The 24075-nt window shown below is 40.1% G+C and overlaps 1 protein-coding gene across 1 annotated transcript; it reads left to right on the top strand.

Annotated features, from left to right (window-relative positions):
- Positions 1-4617: 4617 nt before the first annotated feature.
- PRPF3 (pre-mRNA processing factor 3) lies at positions 4618-24066 on the top strand. Its single transcript, XM_079929255.1, has 16 exons — positions 4618-4870; positions 6850-7040; positions 7714-7844; positions 9850-9996; positions 11580-11663; positions 11874-12094; positions 13064-13370; positions 14048-14214; positions 14996-15075; positions 17055-17198; positions 18144-18243; positions 18416-18529; positions 19900-20018; positions 20288-20371; positions 21423-21484; positions 23704-24066. The coding sequence occupies exons 2-16, from the start codon at positions 6896-6898 to the stop codon at positions 23848-23850; spliced, it is 2052 nt and encodes a 683-aa protein (XP_079785381.1). The 5' UTR covers positions 4618-4870; positions 6850-6895; the 3' UTR covers positions 23851-24066.
- Positions 24067-24075: the final 9 nt, after the last annotated feature.

Genomic DNA, 24075 nt, shown 5'->3' on the forward strand with positions numbered 1-24075 from the left:
TGTGCTTTTTGGCCACCTGTATATCTTCTTTGGAGAAATGTGTAGTTAAGTCCTTTGCCCATTTTTTAATTGGGTTATTTGTATTTTGTTGAGTTATAGGAGTTCTCTATATATTCTATATATTAATCCCTTATTATATATATGACTTGCAAATATTTTCTCCCATTCTGTGGATTACCTTATCTCTCTCTTGATGGTGTCCTTTGATGCACAGAAGTTTTTAATTTTGAAGTCCAATTTATTTTTTCTTTTGTTGCTGTGTTTTTGGTGTTATATCCAAGAAAATTACTGCCAAATTCAATGTCATGAAGATTTTCCCGTTTTCTTCTAAGACTTTTTATGGTTTTCGCTCTTAAGTTTAGGTCTTTGATCCGCTTTGGGTTAATTTTTGTATATGGAATGAGGAAGGGGTCTCATTCTTTTGCATGTGGATGTCCAGTTTTCCCTCCACCATCTGATGAAAGACTGTCCTTTTTCCATTGCATGGTCTTGACACCGTTTAAAAAACACAACTGACTGTGGACTTCCCTGGTGGCGCATTGGTTAAGAATCTGCCTGCCAATGCAGGGGACACGGGCTCGAGCCCTGGCCCGGGAAGATCCCACATGCCACGGAGCAACTAAGCCCACGTGCCACAAGTACTGAAGCCCGCGCGCCTAGAGCCCGTGCTCCGCAGCAAGAGAAGCCGCTGCAATGAGAAGCCTGCGCACCGCAACGAAGAGTAGCCCCTACTCGCCGCAACTAGAGAAAGCCCACGTGCAGCAACAAGGACCCAATGCAGCCAAAAAAACCAAACCAAAACAACAACTGACAGTATGTGTGAGGTTTACTTCTGGGCTGTCTAATCTATTCTGTTGATCTATATGTCCATCCTTATGCCAGTGTCACACTAAATACGTTTTATTTGTTTTCTGTTGTTGTTTTTTAAAATCTATTTTATTTTTGGCTGCGCTGGGTCTTCGTTGCTGCACATGGGCTTTCTCTAGTTGTGGCGAGCGGGGGCTACTCTTCGATGCGGTGCGCGGGCTTCTCATTGCAGTGGCTTCTCTTGTTGCGGAGCACGGCTCTAGGCGCGCGGGCTTAGTAGTTGTGGCGCACGGGCTTAGTTGCTCCACGGCATGTGGGATCTTCCCAGACCAGGGCTCGAACCTGTGTCCACTGCATTGGTAGGCGGATTCTTAATCACTGCGCCACCAGGGAAGTCCCTAAATATGTTTTATAAGTTACATTTAATCTTCACAATATTCTTTTAAAGTAGAGACTTATTCTCATTTTATAATTGGGGCAACAACCTCAGAAAAATGTATTACCTGAAGGAATCACAGACTCACAGCTAGTAACTGCGAGACTAAGATTTAAACCCGTCTGATTCCAAATATTGGAAATAAAATCAGTTCCTAAAAAAAAAAAGAAAATCCCTATGGGGAATTGAATCCAGGTAGTTAAAAGCACTGAAAATAAATTTACAACTCTGCAGAGTTAGAACTCATTAACCCATTCAACAGACTTTTTGGAGTGACTACTTATGTGAGACATTGGTTTTAGGTGCTGTAGATACAATGAGGAAACTGAGGCATGAATTAGGTGAGCAAGAAGTACCCTCAGTTTGCTACTCAAAGCCAGGATTTATTCACTGTTTCATCCTGCACCATCAGGGAAGGTAGATTTTGGTACATACTTCTCAAGCTTATTAAAAACCAGACTTTAAATACAAAAATCTGGTGCTCCCTGGGAAATTCTAATAACCTCCCTAGAGAATAACTGCATTTTCCAGTGAACCTACTATCTAAGAAAACATCTTAGGGTTTTCATTTCTGTCATTTGTAATCTGGAAATAATACGTTTTTTTTGAATTTTCCATGTATAAAATTGTGTCAATTTGGGGGCATGCTTTTTCCAAACTATACTTCACTCACACACAATGCATTTCAGAAACACTGGTTAAAAGGGTATTTAAAGTAGGTTTAAAGCCTCATTTTGAAGAAAGGGAAAAATACAGGCTTATTGGTAAAATGAGAAAAACATTGAGCCCTTACTATGCCTGGCACTATCCTAGGTCCTGGAGATACAATGTAACACAATTCCTGTCTGTAAGGAATTTCCATTCTTTTTTTTTTTTTTTTTTGCAATCACCTTATTATTGTTTCAGGCAAGATCATCAATGAATGCTAAAATTAGAAGGTGAAAATTTGATGAGAAACATGACATTTATGTAGTCACCAAGCATCTCCCCCATATTCTTTTTTTTTTTTTTTTTGGCCGCATCTTGTGGCATGCAGGATCTCAGTTCCCTGGTCTCAGTTCCTGGACCAGGGATCGAAACTGCACCCCATGCAATGGAAGCATGGAGTCTTAACCATGGACTGCCAGGGAATTCCCAGGAATTTCCATTCTTTAGGACACCAGACTTCAGCAGGTTCTGAGGCCTGTAAGATCCACTGCTAAAAAAGATCTGTTCTTTAATTCAACAAATATTTAATTGTGCCAGGTGGTATTGTAGGCATTTAAGATATATCAATGAACAATGATTACTGCCTTTATGGAGTTGACATTCTAGCAGAGGGAGTCAGATGATAAGCAATAAATATAATAAGAAAATTACCTAGTACTAGTAGCATAAGTGGTGATAAGTACTATGGAAAAAGGAAAAAGGAAACAAAAAATGGGATAGTTAACTGTGCCAAGCAGACTTCAGAATTAAATAGGGTGGCTGGGGAAGACTTCTCTGAGGTTAATTTTGAATAAAAATCTGAAGGAGTTAGGGAGCAAACCATGCACATATCTGGATGAAGAGCAATTCAGGCAGAAAGCAACAAGTGCAAAGGCCTTGAGGTGAAATTATGCTTGGCATGTTCAAGGAACAACAAGGGGTAAGATCCTGGAAGTGAATGAGTGAAGAAAAGAGTAGTAGGTGAGATCACAGAGATAATGGAGTGGGGCAGATCTTGTAGGGCATTTTGCTCTGAGTGCTATGTAAAGCCAGTGGATAGTTTTGAGCAGGGAAGTGATACAACATTTCTGATGTGTTAACATGATCATGATGGCAACTGTGATGAAACTAGACTAAGTGAGGACAAGGTGGAAGCAAGAGAAAGCAGTAAGACTACTAAAATAATCCAAGCATAAAGGTGATAGTAGTGTAGGGTAGTGAGAAGCAGATGGTTTCTGTATATATTCTGAAAGTAGGGCCAATGGAACTTGCTGATTGGCTGGAGAAAAACAGAGGGGTTGAGGATGACTGAGATTATTGGCCTGCATAGCTGTCAACTGAAAGAAAAATGTACAACATGAGAGTTGTGAGTTTAGTTTTGTACAGGGTCTTACTGAGGGAGACACATGTTCAAGAAGCACTTGAAATGTGTTCCACCAGACTACAAAATGGGGGAGGCTTATAAAGGCAAAAACCACAAGGTTATAGTTAGTTACGTGAGTTCTTTATCAAGAATTATAATTGGAGCTGGCAAGAAGTAAGGGTGCTTGTTTTGGGGGGGTTTTTTTTTTGGCTGCACCACACGGCTTACACAATCTTAGTTCTGAGCCCAGGCCCTGGCAGTGAAAGCGCCAAGTCATAATCACTGGACCGCCAGGAAATTCCCAAGGGTGCTTGTTAAATAAGGGTTGGTTGGGGTCCGAATTGGTTGCACGGTTACAAGGGGAGACCTTGAGACCATAAGGATGCAGTGGCTGTGTTGTTCTGAATATGACCAGTGGTGTCCTTGGGTTCTGTACAGTTCAAAGAAAGTTCAGGTTCTCGGTGGGGCAGAATTGTGTCTGAGACCAGATCCTCAATGGCCTCCCAACTCCATTTTTTATACCTGTACTGTGGTTACTCCATTATAATTTCAATTTGTCATCAACTGTAAGAATATGGTTGCCATTAACTGAGATGAGAAAGACTGTGTTGGGAGCTGGTTTTTTGGGGATGGTGGTGGTTAGAATCAGGAGCTTAGTTTTCATCATGTAAGTTTAGGATGTCTACTATACATTTATGTAGCCAACTGGATATATTATTATATGTCAAGTAGCTGCATTGAACTCTGTGAGAAGCACTGTCACTCTTGTGGTCTTCACAGCAACCCTATGAGGTGGATTTTTTTTTTTACAAGTGAGGAAAGAGAGGGCTTAAGTAACTTGCCTAATGTCGCAGCTAAAGTGGGAGAGCTGGAATACAACTACAGACACTGGCTTTAAAACTCGTGCTCTTGCTTAATCATTAAGTAATACTGAATCTCAGTGGATGCCTGACATATAGTAATAGACACTCAATAATTATTTGTTGCGTGAATGAATGGAAGAAAAAAACAGTAAAGGGGAGGGATGGGCTACTATCTTCAGAGTCCTCCTATACTCGTTGTCTTTCTGGGTGATCTCTGGCACCACTGCGAAGTTAGGGAAAAAGGCTAAGGAGGGGGCCGGGGGGCGGCTAATGCTAGTGATCACGACTCTCGCAGGGTTTACTTTCTATCACAAAGTCCAGGTTTAGCCCAAACGCAGAAGCCCCGTTTTTAGTTCTACCATGACCTTAGCGCACTTATTCTCCACACTAGGAATGCTACAAGTAGCCCAATTTATGCTTCAGGGAACATTAACTTTGCAATAACCTAGCTAACAGATTTACCTGGGGAAACCGAAGGAGGCAAGTAACGCGCAAGCGGAAAACTTTAAAGCGCCGCCACGCAGGCGCTCCGCCGCCGGGAAAGTACCCACTACGGCTGCGCGAATTGGCGGCCCCGCCCTCCCTCGTCACGTGCTGTGGGACCGCGGCGTGGCGGCGGCAGTGGCAGTAGCGACGGCAGGCCATAGGGCGGTCAGAAGGTTTCCGGTTCCGGTGTAACGTTCGGGCTCCGTCTCAGGGGCTGAAGTTAGTGAGGTGAGTAGTGGCCCCGGGCCCGGAGAGGGTATCCTCGCGTCCTAGTGACTGGGGCTAGGGTTCCATCCCAAGGGGAGCACAGAGGCGGGAAGGTTCAGTGGAAAGGAAGCTGAGAAAAGAACAAGTTCTGTGGGAGAACGGGTTGGAATGAGATTGTTGAGAGGAAAAGGGCGGGGGCGGGAAAGGGACGAGCTGAGGAGACTACCTCTGAGATGAGGAGTTGGGGTAGAACGAGGCTGGGTTGGGGGCGGGTCAGAGAGACGGAAAGAGCAAAAAGAGAAGAATGGGGGTTTCAGGGAGGAAATTGGATTTGTAGCAAAGGAGAGCACCGAGTAAGGAAATGCTTCAGAGGATTAGAACCTGCTACCAGCTCATTCAGAGATCATTCTGCCTTCCTTTCCTTCCACACCATAACCACACCCCACCCCAGCCCCGCTCCACGCAGTTATTGTTGAATATTTGATTTGTGACAAAGCTAGTTACCGTTTGGAACTTTTATTTTGGCCACTGGCTGTTTAGTTTGCACGTTATCTTATGGAAGAATGGGTTGAAGTTGAGTACATTTGTTCATATGGTGCTTGGGCACACATTTCATCTGATAGAATTAGTTATGCAATCAATAGTTATTGAATGAATTAAGTGCCATATAGGAATGGCAGTCGTCCTCATTTTGTAAGATGAGTGAACCCAGTCTGAGAGGAATTACTTGTCAGAAGGCTGGTAAATGGTAGAGCTCGGTGTGAGCTCTTCATTCTCTGTGGTGTCTGAATATGCTTTTGAGCAATGCACATGTTGAGATTGATAGGCTCTACTGCTATCTCATGATGGGTAAATAGAGCCACTGTATTCATATAACGTGTCACTGAGGCACAAAATCTTTCACTCGTAGTTTCATGACTTGAATCTACTTGCTTCATATGGTTATACCAAAATTAAATACACTATTTAGCAACAGTTCTTATAGAAGATAAACCTGCCAGAAATGTAGAAGATAATCAGACTGTACCTTATAGGAGAAAAGATGTCTTAAAACATCTTAAAAGATTGAATCCCAGATTGGACCCTGATGTGTGGCACTGCTGGGAGGAGGTTAGCTTGGAATTGAGGTCAGTCTAGCTTATTGACTTTTAGGCAATATGGAGAAAGTCAGGGAAATAAAAATTTTCTTTATGCTCATGAAGAGTTTTGAGATTTAAGTAGGGGATAAAAACGTAAACATGAATAAAATTTAAGAACTGTACTAACTTACATTAAACAACAAATTAAAGATTGTTGTAGAGTCTTTTATGATGGTGTTTTCTCTATTAAGCTAAAAAGTAGAATAAAGGTGAAAAGAGAGAGAGTACATCCAAAACGAGGGTAATCTTTTCTGAACTGAGGGATTAGTTATGACAGAGACCCTGTAGAACATGAGAGAAAAGTATCTAGGTACAGAATTCCCACTGGGATGAATATGAGTACAGAGAAATGTGATAGAACAGTCTTAAGGATTAAGAGTTTTAATATAGGATGACTGACCTGGATAAGCCCTCTCATTTGTGTCCCTTAAAAGAAGGCCTGGGTTAAGGAATGCTTGCCCAGAAGTAGGAAGAATAGAACGGCTGGGCTCTGAGTGGGCTTTTTCAGTCTTGTTTTCATGTTATATGCTTGCCAGTCCTTGTTGAATATGACAGAATCAAAAAAGAAGCTAGGACTCATTTCTCAGACTAGGTTATTCCCAAGGTTTGCTTGTTTATTCCACAGGTTTCACTGATCCACTGATACTTACTGAGTTAGGGTTAAAAATCAAACAGAATGTAGTCCTTTCTGTTTTGAAGTATGAGTTGTAGGGAAAGTATTTGGCTTGAAATGAAGTAGAAGAACTTGCCTAGGATTGAGAATAGAGGTGGGGAAGGCATTCCTGATATACTTACTGTTGCCTGGGGTTATTTTAATCTTCTCCTGTCCTCTAACTTAACTCTTTACTGGTTTCTTTTTAGGTGCAGTATTGAATCCTATTTTGAGCTATCCTCCTTTTCCTGAGGAATGGCACTGTCTAAGAGGGAGCTGGATGAGCTGAAACCATGGATAGAGAAGACAGTGAAGAGAGTGCTGGGTTTCTCAGAGCCCACAGTGGTCACAGCAGCACTGAACTGTGTGGGGAAGGGCATGGACAAGAAGAAGGCAGCTGGTATGTACCTTTCTGAAACTTCTGGCTTAACATGTAGGATGACCCCAAATACTGCTTTGAACTTCCCCAAAATTCTCTCTGTTGGGAGTGTCTAAAAAAAGGTCAGGCCAGTTTCTCTTGCATTATAATGGAAATAGCCTAAATAATTAATATTGCTTTTTCTCTTATTTTTTATTTTTTATACTATTTGTGACATATTTTGAATCTCAGACTGATTTCCTTTGACCACTGCACTGAGTTACCTAAATTATATTTACTTAGGAAATATACTAAAGTCAGATGGGTATATTCAGATTCAGATCGACATCTAAACATTTAGAAGTCTCTATAAAATACATGAAAAATGTTGAGGAAGGCAGATTTTGTTAAGGTAGTCTCCTCCAACTGCTGTTTGGGAAAAGTTAGAGTGGTTATTCATCTTAAACTTTGATGCTCAGCCTAAACAGGTTACTCTGGCTATGCTACTTCCTATGCCAAAAAGTTATAACTATTTTTATCTCGTGGGGCAAGGTCATTCAGTGTAAGAGAATGTATGAGAATCCTACAAAGAACTTAAGAAAGCATTTCTCTCCCTCTTAGGGATAAAATTCCAGTGTTGGCATCTATTGTATGCCTAGTATTGGACTAAGTACTTTTACGTTTTCAACCTTACCACCTCTTTTTTTCTTGCCAGACCACCTGAAACCTTTTCTTGATGATTCTACTCTCCGATTTGTGGACAAACTGTTTGAGGCTGTGGAGGAAGGCCGAAGCTCTAGGCATTCCAAGTCCAGCAGTGACAGGAGCAGAAAACGAGAGCTAAAGGTAGGTTACAGTTAACTATCTGACGAGCTTGGAGTGTTTTGAATGGTAACAAAGTTGCTGAGCTTACCTGGCTCACACTTTAATATCCACTATTAGAATACCTAATATTTAAGAGAGGTACTTAGACATTGGAGTAGAGGGGGTGAACATGTATTATCACCATCTTATGGTGATGAACTACCTAAGTTCATGGGTTGAAACGTTCCAAGGAAACAGTAGGTAGCTTTGTCCTTTTTCATATACAGTTAGGAGTTTTGGTTCTCATGTTTCCCTAAGTCTCTCTCTTTTTCTTTTTTTTCAATAAATTGATTGCTCTAAGATTTTATGCTTTGATTTACTTGAGGCCTAATAGATTGCTTCACAGTGTGACTTCACTGCTACCTGAGCCATAGACCTCATTGTTGGTCCTTTAGAGATATTACTCTGCAATGGACTTCTAGATGGGACACCTAACAGCAATTGATTTTTTACTGTGTGTCTTGAGAGCCTACTGTTTTCCACATAGCATATTGCCAGTCCTCTGGCCCCATGAGTGGAATACTTAAAGGGACCATCATTACCTCCCTTACCTCCTTCTCTTTTTATCCTATAGTTGCTGATTGGTCATGGCCTCTTTCAATATTAGCAGTGTCAAGTAGCTGATCTATCTCTTTTCTCTGTCTGTCTCTTAAAAAAAAAATCTTTTCTGTGACTCCCATCAAAAACCTTCCAAAGTGCTTTTGATATCCTGGCTATCCTTTTGCTTTTCCTGAGGCACAAGAGTGAATAAGCAGTGTCTGCTTGGTCCCTGGCCAGGCTGTGGAACCAAGAGAAATAGAGATTTGTGTGCTTTTTGTGTTTAGGGTTTTGTAGCGTTATCAGAGGAATGAAAGATAGTCCTTGCCTTAAAGGAATTTGCAGTTTAAGGGTTGGGGGATGGGAGGACACAACAAAATACAGTCACAAATTATGAAATCTGAGTAGCAGTTTCATGTAAATTTTAGTGTTGACTATAGAGTTTCAGACTTCGTTGAATTTTGTTACATTTAAGGGGGAATGCTTGATGCATAGTATACACAGATCTGTAGAGTGAAGATTATGTTTTGATAGGGCGTGCTACTGTATAAGTGCTGAGGGCCTGCTGTGAATAAAGTGACTACATTGGGTGGGATTAATAAAAATGGTTTCTTGAAGGAGGTATCTAGATAGCCTTGGGATTCGGGTCCCATTTTGGTCCATTCAGTCCCCACCCCACACAATATATTATGGGAGAGTCCTTTTTCTTGAACTGTAGGAGTTCCAGGAAGCGCTCGCCCCTGGCCGAGGATATGTCCTTGCAAAACACGAGCCCTCCTAGTGAAGAGGGGATGTCACCCAAAGCCTACCACCGGTGTGTACATTTGCTTTTTCCCATTGTCCCTTCCAGTTGGCCACTCTTGGTCCTGTTAAGTTCACCTTGCAAATTAGTCAACATATTTGAGTTCCCATTGTTTGATGAGAACAAAGTGTTATTGGGGAATACTGAAAAAGAGAGAAAGCCCCTGTCCTGGAAGAGCTTAGACACTAGTTGGGAGAAAGTACGTACTAACATTGAAAGACTTAACACTTGGCAAACAGAATATCAGCAGTGTAATTTTACTTAGTATGAACCAAGCTCTTAAGCGCTAAAAGGATGTGAAACAACAGTTTGATCAGAGTGGGTTGAGATTATTAATGAGAAAAACTTCCTGGAGGAGGTGAGTTTTAGGCAGGATTTGGACTGGGGGAAAAGTTGAGGGAGATCATTACAAATGTGGGCAGTAAGATATGCAAAGACCTTGGGATGGGAACATTTATAAGCACATGGGATGAAATTTGTTTGACTGGAGTAGGAGAATAATGAAGTTGAGATGGGTGAGATGGTCCATTTGGTGGAGGGTCTAGAAGACTCTGGGAAAAGCCACAAAATGCTGATAAGGACTAGGATTATTCTTCCCTTCTCCCATGGGCAGGGATACAACTCTTCTTTCATCTTGGGTTCCCTTAGGAAGTGTTTGGTGATGACTCTGAGATCTCCAAGGAATCATCAGGAGTAAAAAAGCGACGGATACCCCGTTTTGAGGAGGTGGAAGAGGAGCCAGAAGTAATCCCTGGGCCTCCCTCAGAGAGTCCTGGCATGCTGACTAAGCTCCAGGTTAGTAATTAAGAACTGGAAGCGGTGGTTTTGAGAGTTGAAGAAGTAAGAGATGGATGGGTCCAGATTTATCGTGGCCTTAATTTGAATTAATTGTTAGCATTGGAAAAATTTTATGTCCTGCTTTATGTTTCATCATTTCTTGGTTTAACCAGGAGTATTCCAGTTGAAGGCTTTTGAAATAGCATTTACTGAGCACCTATTATGTGGCAAGGAAGGTGTGTTACGTACATCATTTGCCCAAATATCTACCTCACTGTGTCAGTAAGAAAATTATTGAAATGATTAGAACTTAACATGATGGCAGAGAAGTATTTCCAAATACTATAACACAGAAAAGATATAATCCACTTAAATAATTTTGAGTTCACTTTGTATGTTTTTAATAGGAATTATCTGTGTATTTAAAATGGGCACTGTTAAAAAATTTGGGGGCTTCCCTGGTGGCGCATTGGTTGAGAGTCCACCTGCCAATGCAGGGGACACGGGTTCGTGCCCCGGTCCGGGAAGATCTCACATGCCGTGGAGCGGCTGGGCCCGTGAGCCATGGCCGCTGAGCCTGCGCGTCCAGAGCCTGTGCTCTGCAAAGGGAGAGGCCACAACAGTGAGAGGCCCACGTACCACCAAAAAACAAACAAACAAAACAAAAACAAAAACAAAAAATTTTGATACTATGTAAGTAGTAAATATTTCTTGTACCACTTAAAATTTGTTACAGGAGAAATAGAATATATACATATATATGGATGGGTGGGTGGATGGACGGATTTGCATATTATATATGATATTTCTGAAAGGAAAGAAACTGATGGTGATGTTTTTTTATAGAAAATGGGGTGGAAGAATTCACAGTATACCCTTTTGTACTTTTTTGCATTTTAAACTATGTAAATATACCACCTATTCAAAAAAATGTTTAAAATAATTTTTTTTAAATATTTTGAAGTGCCTTGACACAGGACTCCTGGAAAATTCAAGAAGAGTTATTTGATCATGTCCTCAAAGCTTATTATTCTGAACTTCTTTAGGGCAGAGGAAAGTATTCACAGAGATTAGGAAGTAAGTCTTCACATTGTTGGCTCCCGTTACCCAAACTAGGAACTCAGGGACAAATAGGTGATTTTTTTTTAAAGTGTAATAATGTTTATGGGTTCTGTCAGTTTTGCATGCATTTTCTAAATGTTCACAGTTGCCCTGTAAGGTAGGTACCATTTTTACCCCTTTTAGACACTTGGAGGTTTAGAAATTAAATACCGTGTTCAAGGTCACACAAGCATTAAATGGCAGAGTTAAGATTCAAACTCAGGTTTCCCTGACTCCAGAGTCTTAATTAGCAAGCTATGTTACTATCAATACTTAACATGCCAATCCTGCCTTGGGAAGATAGGTTGAAAAATTCCAGTGCTCAGTTGTGTACGCTTATCTTTATTACATTTTCTAGCCTATGGTACAAGCAGAATATGATGGGGTCATTCAAAAATTTTTTGTTCTCTAAACCTGAAAGCCCTTTGAGTTTAGGAACCTGTATGAGAGAAATAAAAAGATGTTAACAGTTTTTCAACTTTTTCCCCCACTGAGAGCAGATCAAACAGATGATGGAGGCAGCAACACGGCAAATCGAGGAAAGGAAAAAACAACTAAGTTTCATTAGCCCCCCTACGCCTCAGGTATTGTAACCAGATTTCTCTGAAAATAAGAATCTTTAGCACAGAATTTCTTGCCACCCACTCAAATGAGAGTCCAGAAGATGACTGCATGTTCCACCCCCAATTTGCCACAGTCTACCACTCTGTGGCGGGTTGGCGGGGGGCGGTCGGGGGAGATCTGCCTGCCTGTCTAATTTTTCTGATTCTGATTTCTTTTTCTCTGTCTCACAGCCAAAGACTCCTTCTTCCTCCCAACCAGAGCGACTTCCAATTGGCAACACTATTCAGCCCTCCCAGGCCGCCACTTTCATGAATGATGCCATTGAGAAGGCAAGGAAAGCAGCTGAACTACAAGCCCGCATCCAAGCCCAGCTGGCACTGAAGCCAGGGCTCATCGGCAATGCTAACATGGTGGGCCTGGCCAATCTCCATGCTATGGGCATTGCTCCCCCGTGAGTATCTGTTTCATGGAACTCGTTTCTGAAGCTTGAGAAGCAATAAATACCTTTGAATGTTATTGATCCTCTTCTTGCAAGGAACTTAAATAATTTCTTAGACAGTTTCATATTTCTTACATATACTCAATAAATACCAATTGAATTTATTCTCTTGGTCACCTTGTTGCAGAGTTTAATTTATCTTCTTTTTACAATTGGTAGAACTGAAGTTAAGATTATTCCTCTAATATTGGAGCTAGGAATAGAGCCAGGTTTCCTGGATCCTAGGTCAGAACTATATCCATTAAACCACATTGAGTGAGACCAGATCTGAGAGTTCTCTACAACTGGGTAAAGGTGATAGACTTCATTTTTAACACCTTAGTTGGTTTGCCATCCCCTGTCTGACTCAAGAATTAAGGAGTAAAGGAAAATATGATTCCAATTTCTTACCATTGTAATTTATAAGTTCATTTCATCTGATTGTACTCTATACTCAACTGTCCAGTTTGATAGTTTCAGTCAAGATGTTATTATTCACTGATGGGTTTATGTTCCTTAGAATTTTGTAACCTAGTTGTCTTTGTTGGGTTTTGATTTTTCCTTTTTTTTTTTTTTTTAAATTTTATTTCTTTTGGGCTGTGTGTTGGGTCTTCGTTGCTGTGCGGGGGCTACTCTTCATTGCACTGTGCGGGCTTCTCATTGTGGTGGCTTTTCTTGTTGAGCATAGGCACGCGGGCTCAGCAGTTGGGGCTCACAGACTCTAGAGCACAGGCTCAGTAGTCGTGGCGCATGGGCTTAGTTGCTCCGCAGCATGTGGGATCTTCCTGGACCAGGGATTGAACCTGTGTCCCCTGCATTGGCAGGCGGATTCTTAATCACTGCGCCACCAGGGAAGCCCTGTTTTTTATTTTCTGCTTGTTTTTTTTTTTGCTTGACTTATTGTTCCAAATGGGATTTATTCCTTTGTGGGCTATTTTTCAGGAAGGTGGAGTTAAAAGATCAAACTAAACCTACACCACTGATTCTTGATGAACAAGGTCGAACTGTAGATGCAACCGGCAAGGAAATTGAGCTGACACACCGTATGCCTACTCTGAAGGCCAATATTCGGGCTGTGAAGAGGGAACAATTCAAGCAACAGCTAAAAGAAAAGCCATCAGAAGACATGGAGTCTAATACCTTTTTTGACCCCCGAGTCTCAATTGCCCCTTCCCAGCGCCAGAGACGCACTTTTAAATTCCACGACAAGGGCAAATTTGAAAAGATTGCCCAGCGATTACGGACTAAGGTATCTGGCTTAGAATATAATCTAGAATTTTGAAGAAGTTAGGAAGGTGACAAAGGAAATTGAATATAGTCCTGAAATAACCATCAACTCAGTTCTCTATGTTTTTGGCAATTAGATAAACAAGTAGTAAAGCAATGAGTAATTTTTAAAATACTATATTTTTTCCTGGAATACTTGATTTTTAGCTGATTTGTCTTCTCAGTTACTTACATTCTACTTAGGTAGAAATAAAATTGAATTTGAAAATTCTCCACATAAAAGGTCAGTGGAGGGAAACCGTTGAGAACCCTCAGGGCAACTAATGAAAGCTAGCCTGGTGTTAAAATTTACTGCAGACAGTCCACACACTTGGATAGTTTGATTGACTGTATATTTGATGACTTTTACCTTCTTGTTTTCATCCTCTCAGAATGAGGTTTTTCATAAAATTCCATTTCTGCATATTTGCTGCAGGCAGGCACTGTGGGGTAAAGGGCTAGTGATGAGAGTGAAATGTATGTAAATCAACCAAGTAAAGGATAAAGTAAAGCAGAACAGCTCCTTTTTCTAAGCTTTCAGAAAGTATGAATTTGTTGCATTAGATGTAAAGAGTTCAACAAGGGAGTGTTTTAAAGTTTGGGATTCTACTACTTCCCTGTTTTCTTTGACTTCAATTTATCTTCTTGTCTTGTCTTTAGGCTCAACTGGAGAAGCTGCAGGCAGAGATCTCACAGGCAGCTCGAAAAACAGGCATTCATACTTCAACTAGGCTGGCCCTCATTGCTCCTAAGAAGGAGTTGAAGGAAGGTGATGTCCCTGAAATTGAGTGGTGGGACTCTTATATCATCCCCAATGGCTTTGACCTGTGAGTTTGTTGGTTAATACCTTTTCATAAGGCTAGAGTTTTAATGGGAAAGATGGTACTTGTGCATTAAGTAAAAAATTTAAATCCAAGGAAGATAGATAACCGTATACAAGCTCATATATTTGTAAAGAATATGTTGTATGGGTTGTTTTAGTTTTTTCGGTTAATGTAGGAGGATTGGGCACATATAGTCTAAATAATCTATACAAATCTGTAAAATTTCTGCTTGCTTTGTTATACATTGTTATTTGTTTTTACCATATTTGTTTTCTTAATTATCTTCTTTTGCTACTTGTAATAGGTGTTTACATTTCTTAAAGATCCAGTCCTAGAATAGAGCAAGGATTCTTAGTTGATGGGGGAGAGAATGATAAATAAAGCGTATAAGAAACATTTGGCAAGCTTCAATCATATCTGCTCCATTATTCTGATACATGGCTTTAGGAGACTGTCTCAGCCTTTCCTTATGCTTCCTTTGTCAGCCTCTGTCCCAGCGAATTATTGTTACTAATGAGAGAATATGTGTCCATCAGGGGTGTTAGGGTAGAAAAAAAAGGTTGACAATGACTGGTGTAGCGAGTGCATCCAACCTTAGTGGGACCATTTTGTCATCTTGAAAATTATAAGTAATATATTACATATTATAGACATGCAAATACTGTAAAAAGTTCTAGAATGCATTATGGGGGGGTGGATTTTTTCATTGTGTTTCTGAGATTCCCTCTCTCTTGGAATCATCTCTACCCACATATCCTGTTTTCCCTTCTTCCTCCAATTTTAGTACAGAGGAAAATCCCAAGAGAGAAGATTATTTTGGAATCACGAATCTTGTTGAACATCCAGCCCAGCTCAACCCTCCAGGTAATGTAGAGATTACTCAATCAAAGCTCTAGAGAAGTATTAGCCAATAGAAATTTATGTGATAATGGGCATGTTCTCTGTCTGGGCTGTCTATACTATAGCTGCTGTGCACACATGACTATTGAGAACTTGAAAACCAAGTTGCATTAATACAGCTGAGGGACTGAATTTTTAATTTTATTCAATTTTAATTTAAATTTAAATAGTACATGTAGTTAGTGGTTACAGTGTTGGACAGTGCAGCTGTAGAGCATTGAGGTCTAATCTATAGATGGCCTCACTGATGTATATTACAAATTGGGCTTTTGCCATAGTGTTGACTCCCAACTCTAGTACACCACCATTAAACTCCTGGCCCTCTTCAATCTTCTTTTTCTTCAGCCTTTCTCTTTATCATTTTTGTAGTGAAAGTCTGTTGGCTCAGTCAGAAGAGATGAGTTTTAGTTGTGGCTGTGAACTAGCTGAATCCCTTGGGTAAATCACTTATAATACAGAATTTCCTCATATGTAGAGATAATACTGATATTCCCTCTTAAGCAATCACAGAAGATTTTAACATTTTCATCAAATTTGAGATGAATAGAGGAGGTTAGTTTTTACTCAGTAAATTTACTCAGTAAATTTGCTTGCCAGTATCTCTAATAAGTTCATAAAAATAGATTGAGACCCTGTGATAATAAAAGAATAATAATCATTGAATTATACTTAATCAGAATGTACTTAGCTGTCATCAGCATGAATCATTAGAAGAAAGTGGGGGATTTTGTTTGTTTTAACAAATTGAGTAAATCTGCTTTGGGAGCTCAGAAGATTTTTCCCAATCCCTATGACTCTTAAATTATAAATTTCCTAATGTTGGCCAGTGGTTTTCAAATTGTATTCCATAGGCACGTTGAGGTTCAATAAGTAGGATCCAAATGGGATTCTGGATACCCCCCACCTACTCCAAATCCTCACACAGAGCAGCCGGAGCAGCTCTAATTTTGTTTTCTATATTTGTCACATTTCAGTTTATAAAAGGGTTCAACTGCTTAAAGAAAAACAAGTTAGAACATTACTCATGAAAGATAAGAATGCTTTTGAGGGGCTTCCCTGGTGGGGCAGTGGTTAAGAATCCGCCTGCCAATGCAGGGGACATGGGTTCGAGCCCTTGTCTGGGAAGATCCCACATGCCGCAGAGCAACTAAGCCCGTGCACCACAACTACTGAGCCTGCGCTCTAGAGCCTGCGAGCCACAACTACTGAAGCCCATGTGCCTAGAGCCCGTGCTCCGCAACAAGAGAAGCCACTGCAATGAGAGGCCCTCACACTGCAACAAAGAGTAGCCCCCACTTGCCACAACTAAAGAAAGCCTGCGAGCAGCAATGAAGACCCAAGGCAGCCAAAAATAAATTAAAAAAAAAAAAGAATGCTTTTTAAAGACATAACTATAATACCATTATCACGACCTAAAATTAACTAAAAGCAAACTAGAGGTCCTTTCTTTTTCTTTTTTTTAATCTTAATTGGAGTATAGTTGATTTACAATGTTGTGTTAGTTTCAGGCGTACAGCAAAGTTAATCAGCTACACATATACAGATATCCACTATTGTTTAGATTCTTTTCCCATATAGGCCATTACAGAGTATTGAGTAGAGTTCCCTGTGCTATACAGTAGGTTCATATTAGTAGTGTGTATATGTCAATCCCAGTCTTCCAATTTATCCCTTCCTGCTTACCCCCTGGTAACCATAAGTCTGTTTTCTACATCCGTAACTCTGTTTCTGTTTTGTAGATAAGTTCATTTATACCCTTTTTTCAGATTCCACATATAAGTGATATCATATATTTGTCTTTCTCTATCTGACTTATTTCACTCATTATGACAATCTCTAGGTCAATCCATGTTGCTGTAAAGTTTCTTTTAATGTGATTGATATTCACCTGTATCCCTCTAATATGCTTATTGCTTTGGTACATTCATTTCTCTGCCTGACAGTCGACAATGACACACCAGTTACTCTGGGGGTATATCTGACCAAGAAGGAACAGAAGAAACTTCGAAGGCAAACAAGGAGGGAAGCACAGAAGGAGCTACAAGAGAAAGTCAGGCTAGGCCTGATGCCTCCTCCAGAACCCAAAGGTACGTATCTTAGAGGCAGGGAAGAAAGGGTGACGAGTTTATCTCTGTCATTCTAGAGGAACTTTAGCATCTCTCTATATTTGGGTGCTTTTTGTTTCTCAGAATCATTCATTGGTTTTTCCTTTCCTAAATTTTCTATTGTCTTTGCTTATTAAGACAGGTCAACATAGTCATTGTAGATGTCATTTAAGGCTTTTTTTTTTTTTTTAACTAATATTGACCATAAAACATTCCTATACTCCTGGAAGAATAATAGCCTTGAAATTCATGAAGATAGTAGTTGGAGTATTTGCATAGAGTTGCTATGTACATAATTCTTAAATGTTTGAAAAATGAAAATGCAGTTTAAAAAACCTCACTCCTGTAGTTTCCATTATCAGTAATATTTTGAGTGAGCACTGTTATGTATAGGATCTTTCACTAAATGCTATGATGAGAGTGAAAAATGCCAAAGGGCTTCCCTGGTGGCGCAGTGGTTGAGAGTCCGCCTGCCGATGCAGGGGACACGGGTTCGTGCCCTGGTCCGGGAAGATCCCACATGCTGCGGAGCGGCTAGGCCCGTGAGCCATGGCTGCTGGGCCTGCGCGTCCGGAGCCTGTGCTCCGCGACGGGAGAGGCCACAACAGTGAGAGGCCCGAGTACCGCAAAAAAAAAAAAAAGAAAAAAAAGGAAAAAAAAATGCCAAAGAAATTAAGTTCCTTGTCTTTCGTAAATTTTCAAACAATGTGAATAAATGCATACCAGTTATTTAGATTAATTATGTGACCTCCCTCAAATGCTGAATTAATTGGATGGGCTTTCAAGGTAAGAGTATTTGGAGGAGGTGAGTTTTGAGCAGAGATTTGAAATAGGTGAATGATATGAATTAGTAGAGAAGAGATTGACAGGTTATCCCAGCTGGAGTAATGACTTACGAGATTGATTTCTATCATCTCTTCACTGCAGTAAGAATTTCAAATTTGATGCGAGTATTAGGAACAGAAGCTGTTCAAGACCCCACGAAGGTAGAAGCCCATGTCAGAGCTCAGATGGCAAAAAGACAGAAGTAAGTGCCATGGGATTGGGTGGAAACCCAGGGCAAGTACCTTTCCCAGACTCTTCTGGGGGATCCATATTTGGAGGGAGGGGAGAGTTCTCCGTTGCTCTCTCTTTCCCTCAGCCCTGCCTCTGATCTTCAATGCCTTTCTCACTTGTGGATGTCCTTCCTGTCACGACAGAGCGCATGAAGAGGCCAACGCTGCCCGAAAACTTACAGCAGAACAGAGAAAGGTCAAGAAAATTAAAAAGCTTAAAGAAGACATTTCACAGGGGGTACACATATCTGTTTATAGGTAGGTGTCCAAACTGGGCCAGCCTTTTCCTTAGAAATACCAAAACATTTTCCAGGTGATTGAGGCAGAATCACTGGTGTAAAGCATACCTAATAGCAGCTCTACTCTCTTTTAACGACCCTAGTGTAAATCAAGAGCTAGTAGATCTTTTTCATTGGTGAGGGTTAAAAACTTAGTCTTCTGTCTCTGAGGTCTTAGTGAACTAATACTAGTTCTGAAGAATGAATGAACGAATATGCTTATTCAGGCCAAGATGTGAACTAGGGATCATTCATACTTTATGAAGCACAAAATATTATTTTTTTAGGAAGCATTAAAAGTCTTTTTCCTCAGTGAACTATATCCTTATCCTAATGTATTGCAGTAATCCTTTTATTCCCACTCCAAAGTGGACTTTATTTATTTATTTATTTATTTTTGATTTATTTATTTGTTTTTATTTTTGGCTGCATTGGGTCTTCGTCGCTGCACGGGCTTTCTCTAGTTGCGGCGAGTGGGGGCTACTCTTCATTGCAGTGAGCAGTCTTCTTGTTGTGGCTTCTCTTGTTGTGGAGCACAGGATCTAGGCACTCAGGCTCAGTAATTGTGGCGCACGGGCTTAGTTGCTCCGTGGCATGTGGGATCTTCCCAGACCAGGGCTTGAACCTGTGTCCCCTATTGGCAGGTGGATTCTTAACCACTGCATCACTAGGGAAGCCCTGGACTTTCCATGTTGTAAATATTTTCTACCTTTTCTGTTGATTTAATGTTTTCATTTTATTCTTTTATGTCAAGTACATGTGTATCTTCTGTTTAGACGTGCTCCTGTTTAGTTCTTTATTATAAAAACGGCACATTATTATAAAAGTAGTGAATGCTTACTAAGATAAAAAACATTCTAACAATACAGAAGGACATTTACTGAAAAAGTCCCCTTCCTATTCTCTGATCCCTTAGGACCACTCACTGTGGGTAATTGCCACTGACAGTTTTTCGTATATTCTTCAAGAAATTTTTCAGGCATAGCATTGTGACTACTTTATATTATAAGCACCTAGAGGGCAAAGAATTTGTTGGTCTTTATACTGTCAAGAACAACTAGCATATAAATATTTTTGGATGATGGTAAATATCTCTTCTTCATTCTTAGAGTAAATTTTGATTACCTGCTATTTGTTGTAAAGTGTACAGTGCTAGACTTTGAAGAAGTTTAAGACAGTAGAAATACTTCTGGATTCATCAATTCTACCTTTAAGCATTAGTATATTTGCTTACTCCAAATGCCTTTGTTTTTAGAGAGAAAACTATTTTGGATCCATTTTTATTTGCCATTCCATTCAGGCAACTGCTGATGCTAAAATGAAAGCCATAACTAAACTTTCCCTCTCCAGAGTTCGAAATTTGAGCAACCCAGCCAAGAAGTTCAAGATTGAGGCCAATGCTGGGCAGCTGTACCTGACAGGGGTGGTGGTACTGCACAAGGATGTCAACGTGGTAGTAGTGGAAGGGGGTGAGTCTGAAAAAATTGAGGCAACCGTAGGCCTTGAAGTGATTAACATGGTGGGAAGAAAGGAGAAAAAGATAGTATTTTAGAGCCATACCTGGGTTTAATATCTTGGGCCTCTGTTTCTGTGTTTATTGGAGTAGAAGGACCTAAGATGTGGTTCCTGGGATTGCTTCAGCTACCACATTAATGTCTGAGCGTTGAATGCACACAAACGTTCTTTCTACCCCATCGTCTTCCACAACTCTGGCAAAATTCTCCTTCTCTGTTTCTAGGCCCCAAGGCCCAGAAGAAATTTAAGCGTCTTATGCTGCATCGGATAAAGTGGGATGAACAGACATCTAACACAAAGGGAGATGGTGAATGGGGGTTAGAGGGGATTAAGTGGGAGGTGGGATGGTACTCTGTCCATTCATCTGTTCCCTCTCTCTGACACTCTTGCAAATACCAGATAATGTTTAAGAATTTTAGAAAGACCCATTTGGACTTTAAGCATGCTAGACATTCATACAGTATTTATTATATGATCATATGCATGAGTATTAGTTATTCTCCTGCCTGTCCTTTAAGGCCTTTCTACTAGCTGGTTTCCCTGTTAGCCCAGACTCTGGATACTGGCTACATGAGTGTATTTAGTTTGTGAAATTTCAGCAAGCTGCGCATTCATATGTGCATTGTCTATATTATATAACTTTTTGACAAAAGGTTTTTTAAAGGATTGAGAGCAAAAAATATTTTTCAGATCAAAAAAAGCTCTCTGCTTCATTCAAGAAAATAAACTTTTATTCTTTTGCCCAAGTTTATCTTGTATATTTATTTGACATCCTTCAGGCCATCTTCTTCCATCAATATTCATTCTTCCCTTCTTTGAAGACCTGAGTTAGCATTTAACATATGCAGAGAACCTTACTTTTCTTAACTTTGGCCCTTCTATACTTTTCTTTCTTCCCTATTTTTGTACTTAAACTACACTTTTTACTATAATTGATCTATATTTTATTTTGTTTCGCAAGTGTTCCTAAGATATTTTCATTCATTATATCTGTCCTCCTTCATTAGACTAAAAACTCCTTGAGAATGGACTCTTATCATTTTGGCATCTGAAGTGCTTAGGACAAGTTTTTATTGTTCTTTTATTTATCTCCTTATTCCCAGTACCTGTCACAGCTCTTGACATGTAATTGGTCCTCAATACATGTTTGTTGAATTAATTAATGTCCCTACCTGTTTGGAGATTTCAGTCTAATTGGGGGGAAATAAAGAGTAACAGAAGACATTTGATCCCAGTACATGAGAAAAGGTGATGATATTTAAAAGAATTTGGGTAGGCTTGAATACTGTTTGTTTAGGACCTAAATCTTGATGTCTGATCTAAGTCTAGAGCAAGATTTAGCTAATTGTCTTTTCCAGATGATGAGGAATCTGATGAGGAAGCTGTGAAGAAAACCAACAAATGTGTACTAGTCTGGGAGGTAGGTGATTAAACACTGAAGCAGGACTTTAGCTAATTCCTGATTGTTTATATTATGCAAATGGAGCAATATAATGGTAAAACTAAATAATGACTAATCCCTTAAGTAATTTGTATTTCTTTTTGGAATTCATTGTTAAGTATTTGGCAGCAAATCCTTCCTGATTATATTTTAGTTAAATTGATGGGTATATACTTTATGCCATCTGGGGAAAAGTATGGAAACTAGTGGCAAGAATACAAATTCTCGATTTATTTATTTCACAGTCATGGATATGAGACTTGGAAAGAGGGAAATGAATTGTAGAATTTTTCTTTGGATATAGTGAAAGAAGTACTAGACTTAATACAAAGTTGGGAGTCTGGGCAGTATCACTTACTAGCTGTGTAACTGGGCAAGACACTTAATGTCAAAAACTGTTGCTTTGTCTATAAAATGTGGATATTATTTTCTCCCTATTGTCAGTTTTATTTTGAGAACCTAATTTGATTATTATGTAATGATGCTTTGCAAAATGTGACTAAATCACTCTTAAAATGGAATTTTTTTATGGTTATACAATTCTTTCATCCCTCAAATTTTCTTAGTGAGCCACACTATTCTGAAGAATGAATGAATGAGTGAATATGCTTGTTCAGGCCAAGTTGTGAACTAAGGATCATTCACCCTTTGTGAAGTGTAAAATATCATCCTATTTCTCCAGGAAGCATTAAAAGTTTCTTTCCTCAGTAACTATATTCTTATCCTGATGTACTGCAGTAATCCTTTTATTCCCACTCCAAAATACATTTTATACATTGTAAATATTTTCTACCTTTGTGTTGATTTAATGTTTTCATTTTATTCTTCTAGGTTGCATGCGTGTGTGTATCTTCTATTTTTTAAATGTGCTCATATTTAGTAACTAGTTCTTTATTATAGAAGTAGTACTTTGGGACTTCCCTGGCAGTCCAGCGGTAAGACTCCGCACTTCTCCTGCAGGGGGCGTGAGTTCGATCCCTGGTCGGGGAACTAAGATCCCACATGCCATGCGGCATGGCCCGAAAACAAAAAAAGTAGTACTTTACTACCAAAGTAGTGAATGCTCATTAAAATAAATTCTGACAACACAGAAGATCACTTACTGAAATAGTCCCTTCCAATTCACTCATTTTTTAAGACCACTCTATAGGTAATTGCTACTGTTTTTCATGTATCCTTCTGTCTTACCCCAGATTCCTCCAATTTATGCATACTAAGTAGGTAATAATAACCATAATAACTGTTTCTGTGTCTCATAAGTCCCCATATGCATATTTAATATCCCCCAGCCCCTTCACCTCTTTAAAATTCTGTTCCATTTATCTCTGAGAGTCCTCAGGAATTATTTCTCAGGTTCAGAAATAAGCCAAGTTGTGCTTTAGCCTCCTTTTTGGAATCTGATCCCTGAAAGCCTCTAGCACTTTGTGACTGCCATTGCAGCTAGTCCCTTTGATGAGAATGCAGTTCCACTAAGTACTGAATCTTTCTATTGTAGTTGTCTGCAGGTTATCCCCCTTGGCTCCCATTCCTCTCTCCCCCGAACCCCTGGATTGTTCTTTGTCACTGGGCCCCAAAACCTCCTGCTTATATACATGGTCTCACTAAGTCTTATGAAAAGAGTCCTTTTAGCCTCTAACTCCTTTCTCCTTAAATGCCCAAATCTGGAGGCCTGGTGGGAGGCAAGTTCATCCCATCTCACCCTCCGTAGTCCTTCCTGACTTACTCTTCCATCCAGGCACCAGAGCACAGAACTCCTCATCTTCCATTCAGTCAAAAAAACAAACCCATATAAAGTCATGAAAACTCAGCAAATATCCAAGGGGGTGGAGGTTAGAATTGTTTGTTTTGTTTGTTTAATATTTATTTATTTAGGCTGCACCAGTTCTTAGTTGCAGCACTCAGGATCTTTTAGTTGAGGCATGTGGGATCTTTAGTTGTGGCATGTGGGCTTCTTAGTTGCAGCATGCATGCGGGATCTAGTTCCCTGACCAGGGATCGAACGCGGGCCCCCTGCATTGGGAGCATGGAGTCTTACCCACGGGACCACCAGGGAAGTCCCTAGAATTGTTTTTACCATAAAATTATGTTCAGGTAGGCATATTGCTACACAGGTGTTATTAAGTTTTATAAAGGAATATTATATCTGATTTAAATTAGAAATTGCAGTGTTTTTATTAAAAATTTTGTCTCTTTCCCAGGGTACAGCCAAAGACCGGAGCTTTGGGGAGATGAAGTTCAAACAGTGCCCTACAGAGAACATGGCTCGGGAGCATTTCAAAAAGCATGGGGCTGAGCACTACTGGGACCTTGCGCTGAGTGAATCTGTGTTGGAGTCCACCGACTGAGACTACTGCAAGCCCTTGCCTCTCCCTTCTTGCCTTTGTCTCTTCAGTCCTCTCCCTTATTCTCCTTCCAAACCCAGCCCTACTTGTGTGTGTGATCTCAGAACTGTGCCAGGCTGACATTGGGACAAAGGGAGAACACCTTGCTTCCTTCCCCAGACAGCCTGGTGCTGCCCTTTATTCCCCTTATGTGAATATGATTAAAGAGTTATTTTTAAAGTCGGTATG

This window comes from Stenella coeruleoalba, assembly GCF_951394435.1.
Source record: "Stenella coeruleoalba genome assembly, chromosome: 1".
NCBI lineage: Eukaryota > Metazoa > Chordata > Mammalia > Artiodactyla > Delphinidae > Stenella > Stenella coeruleoalba.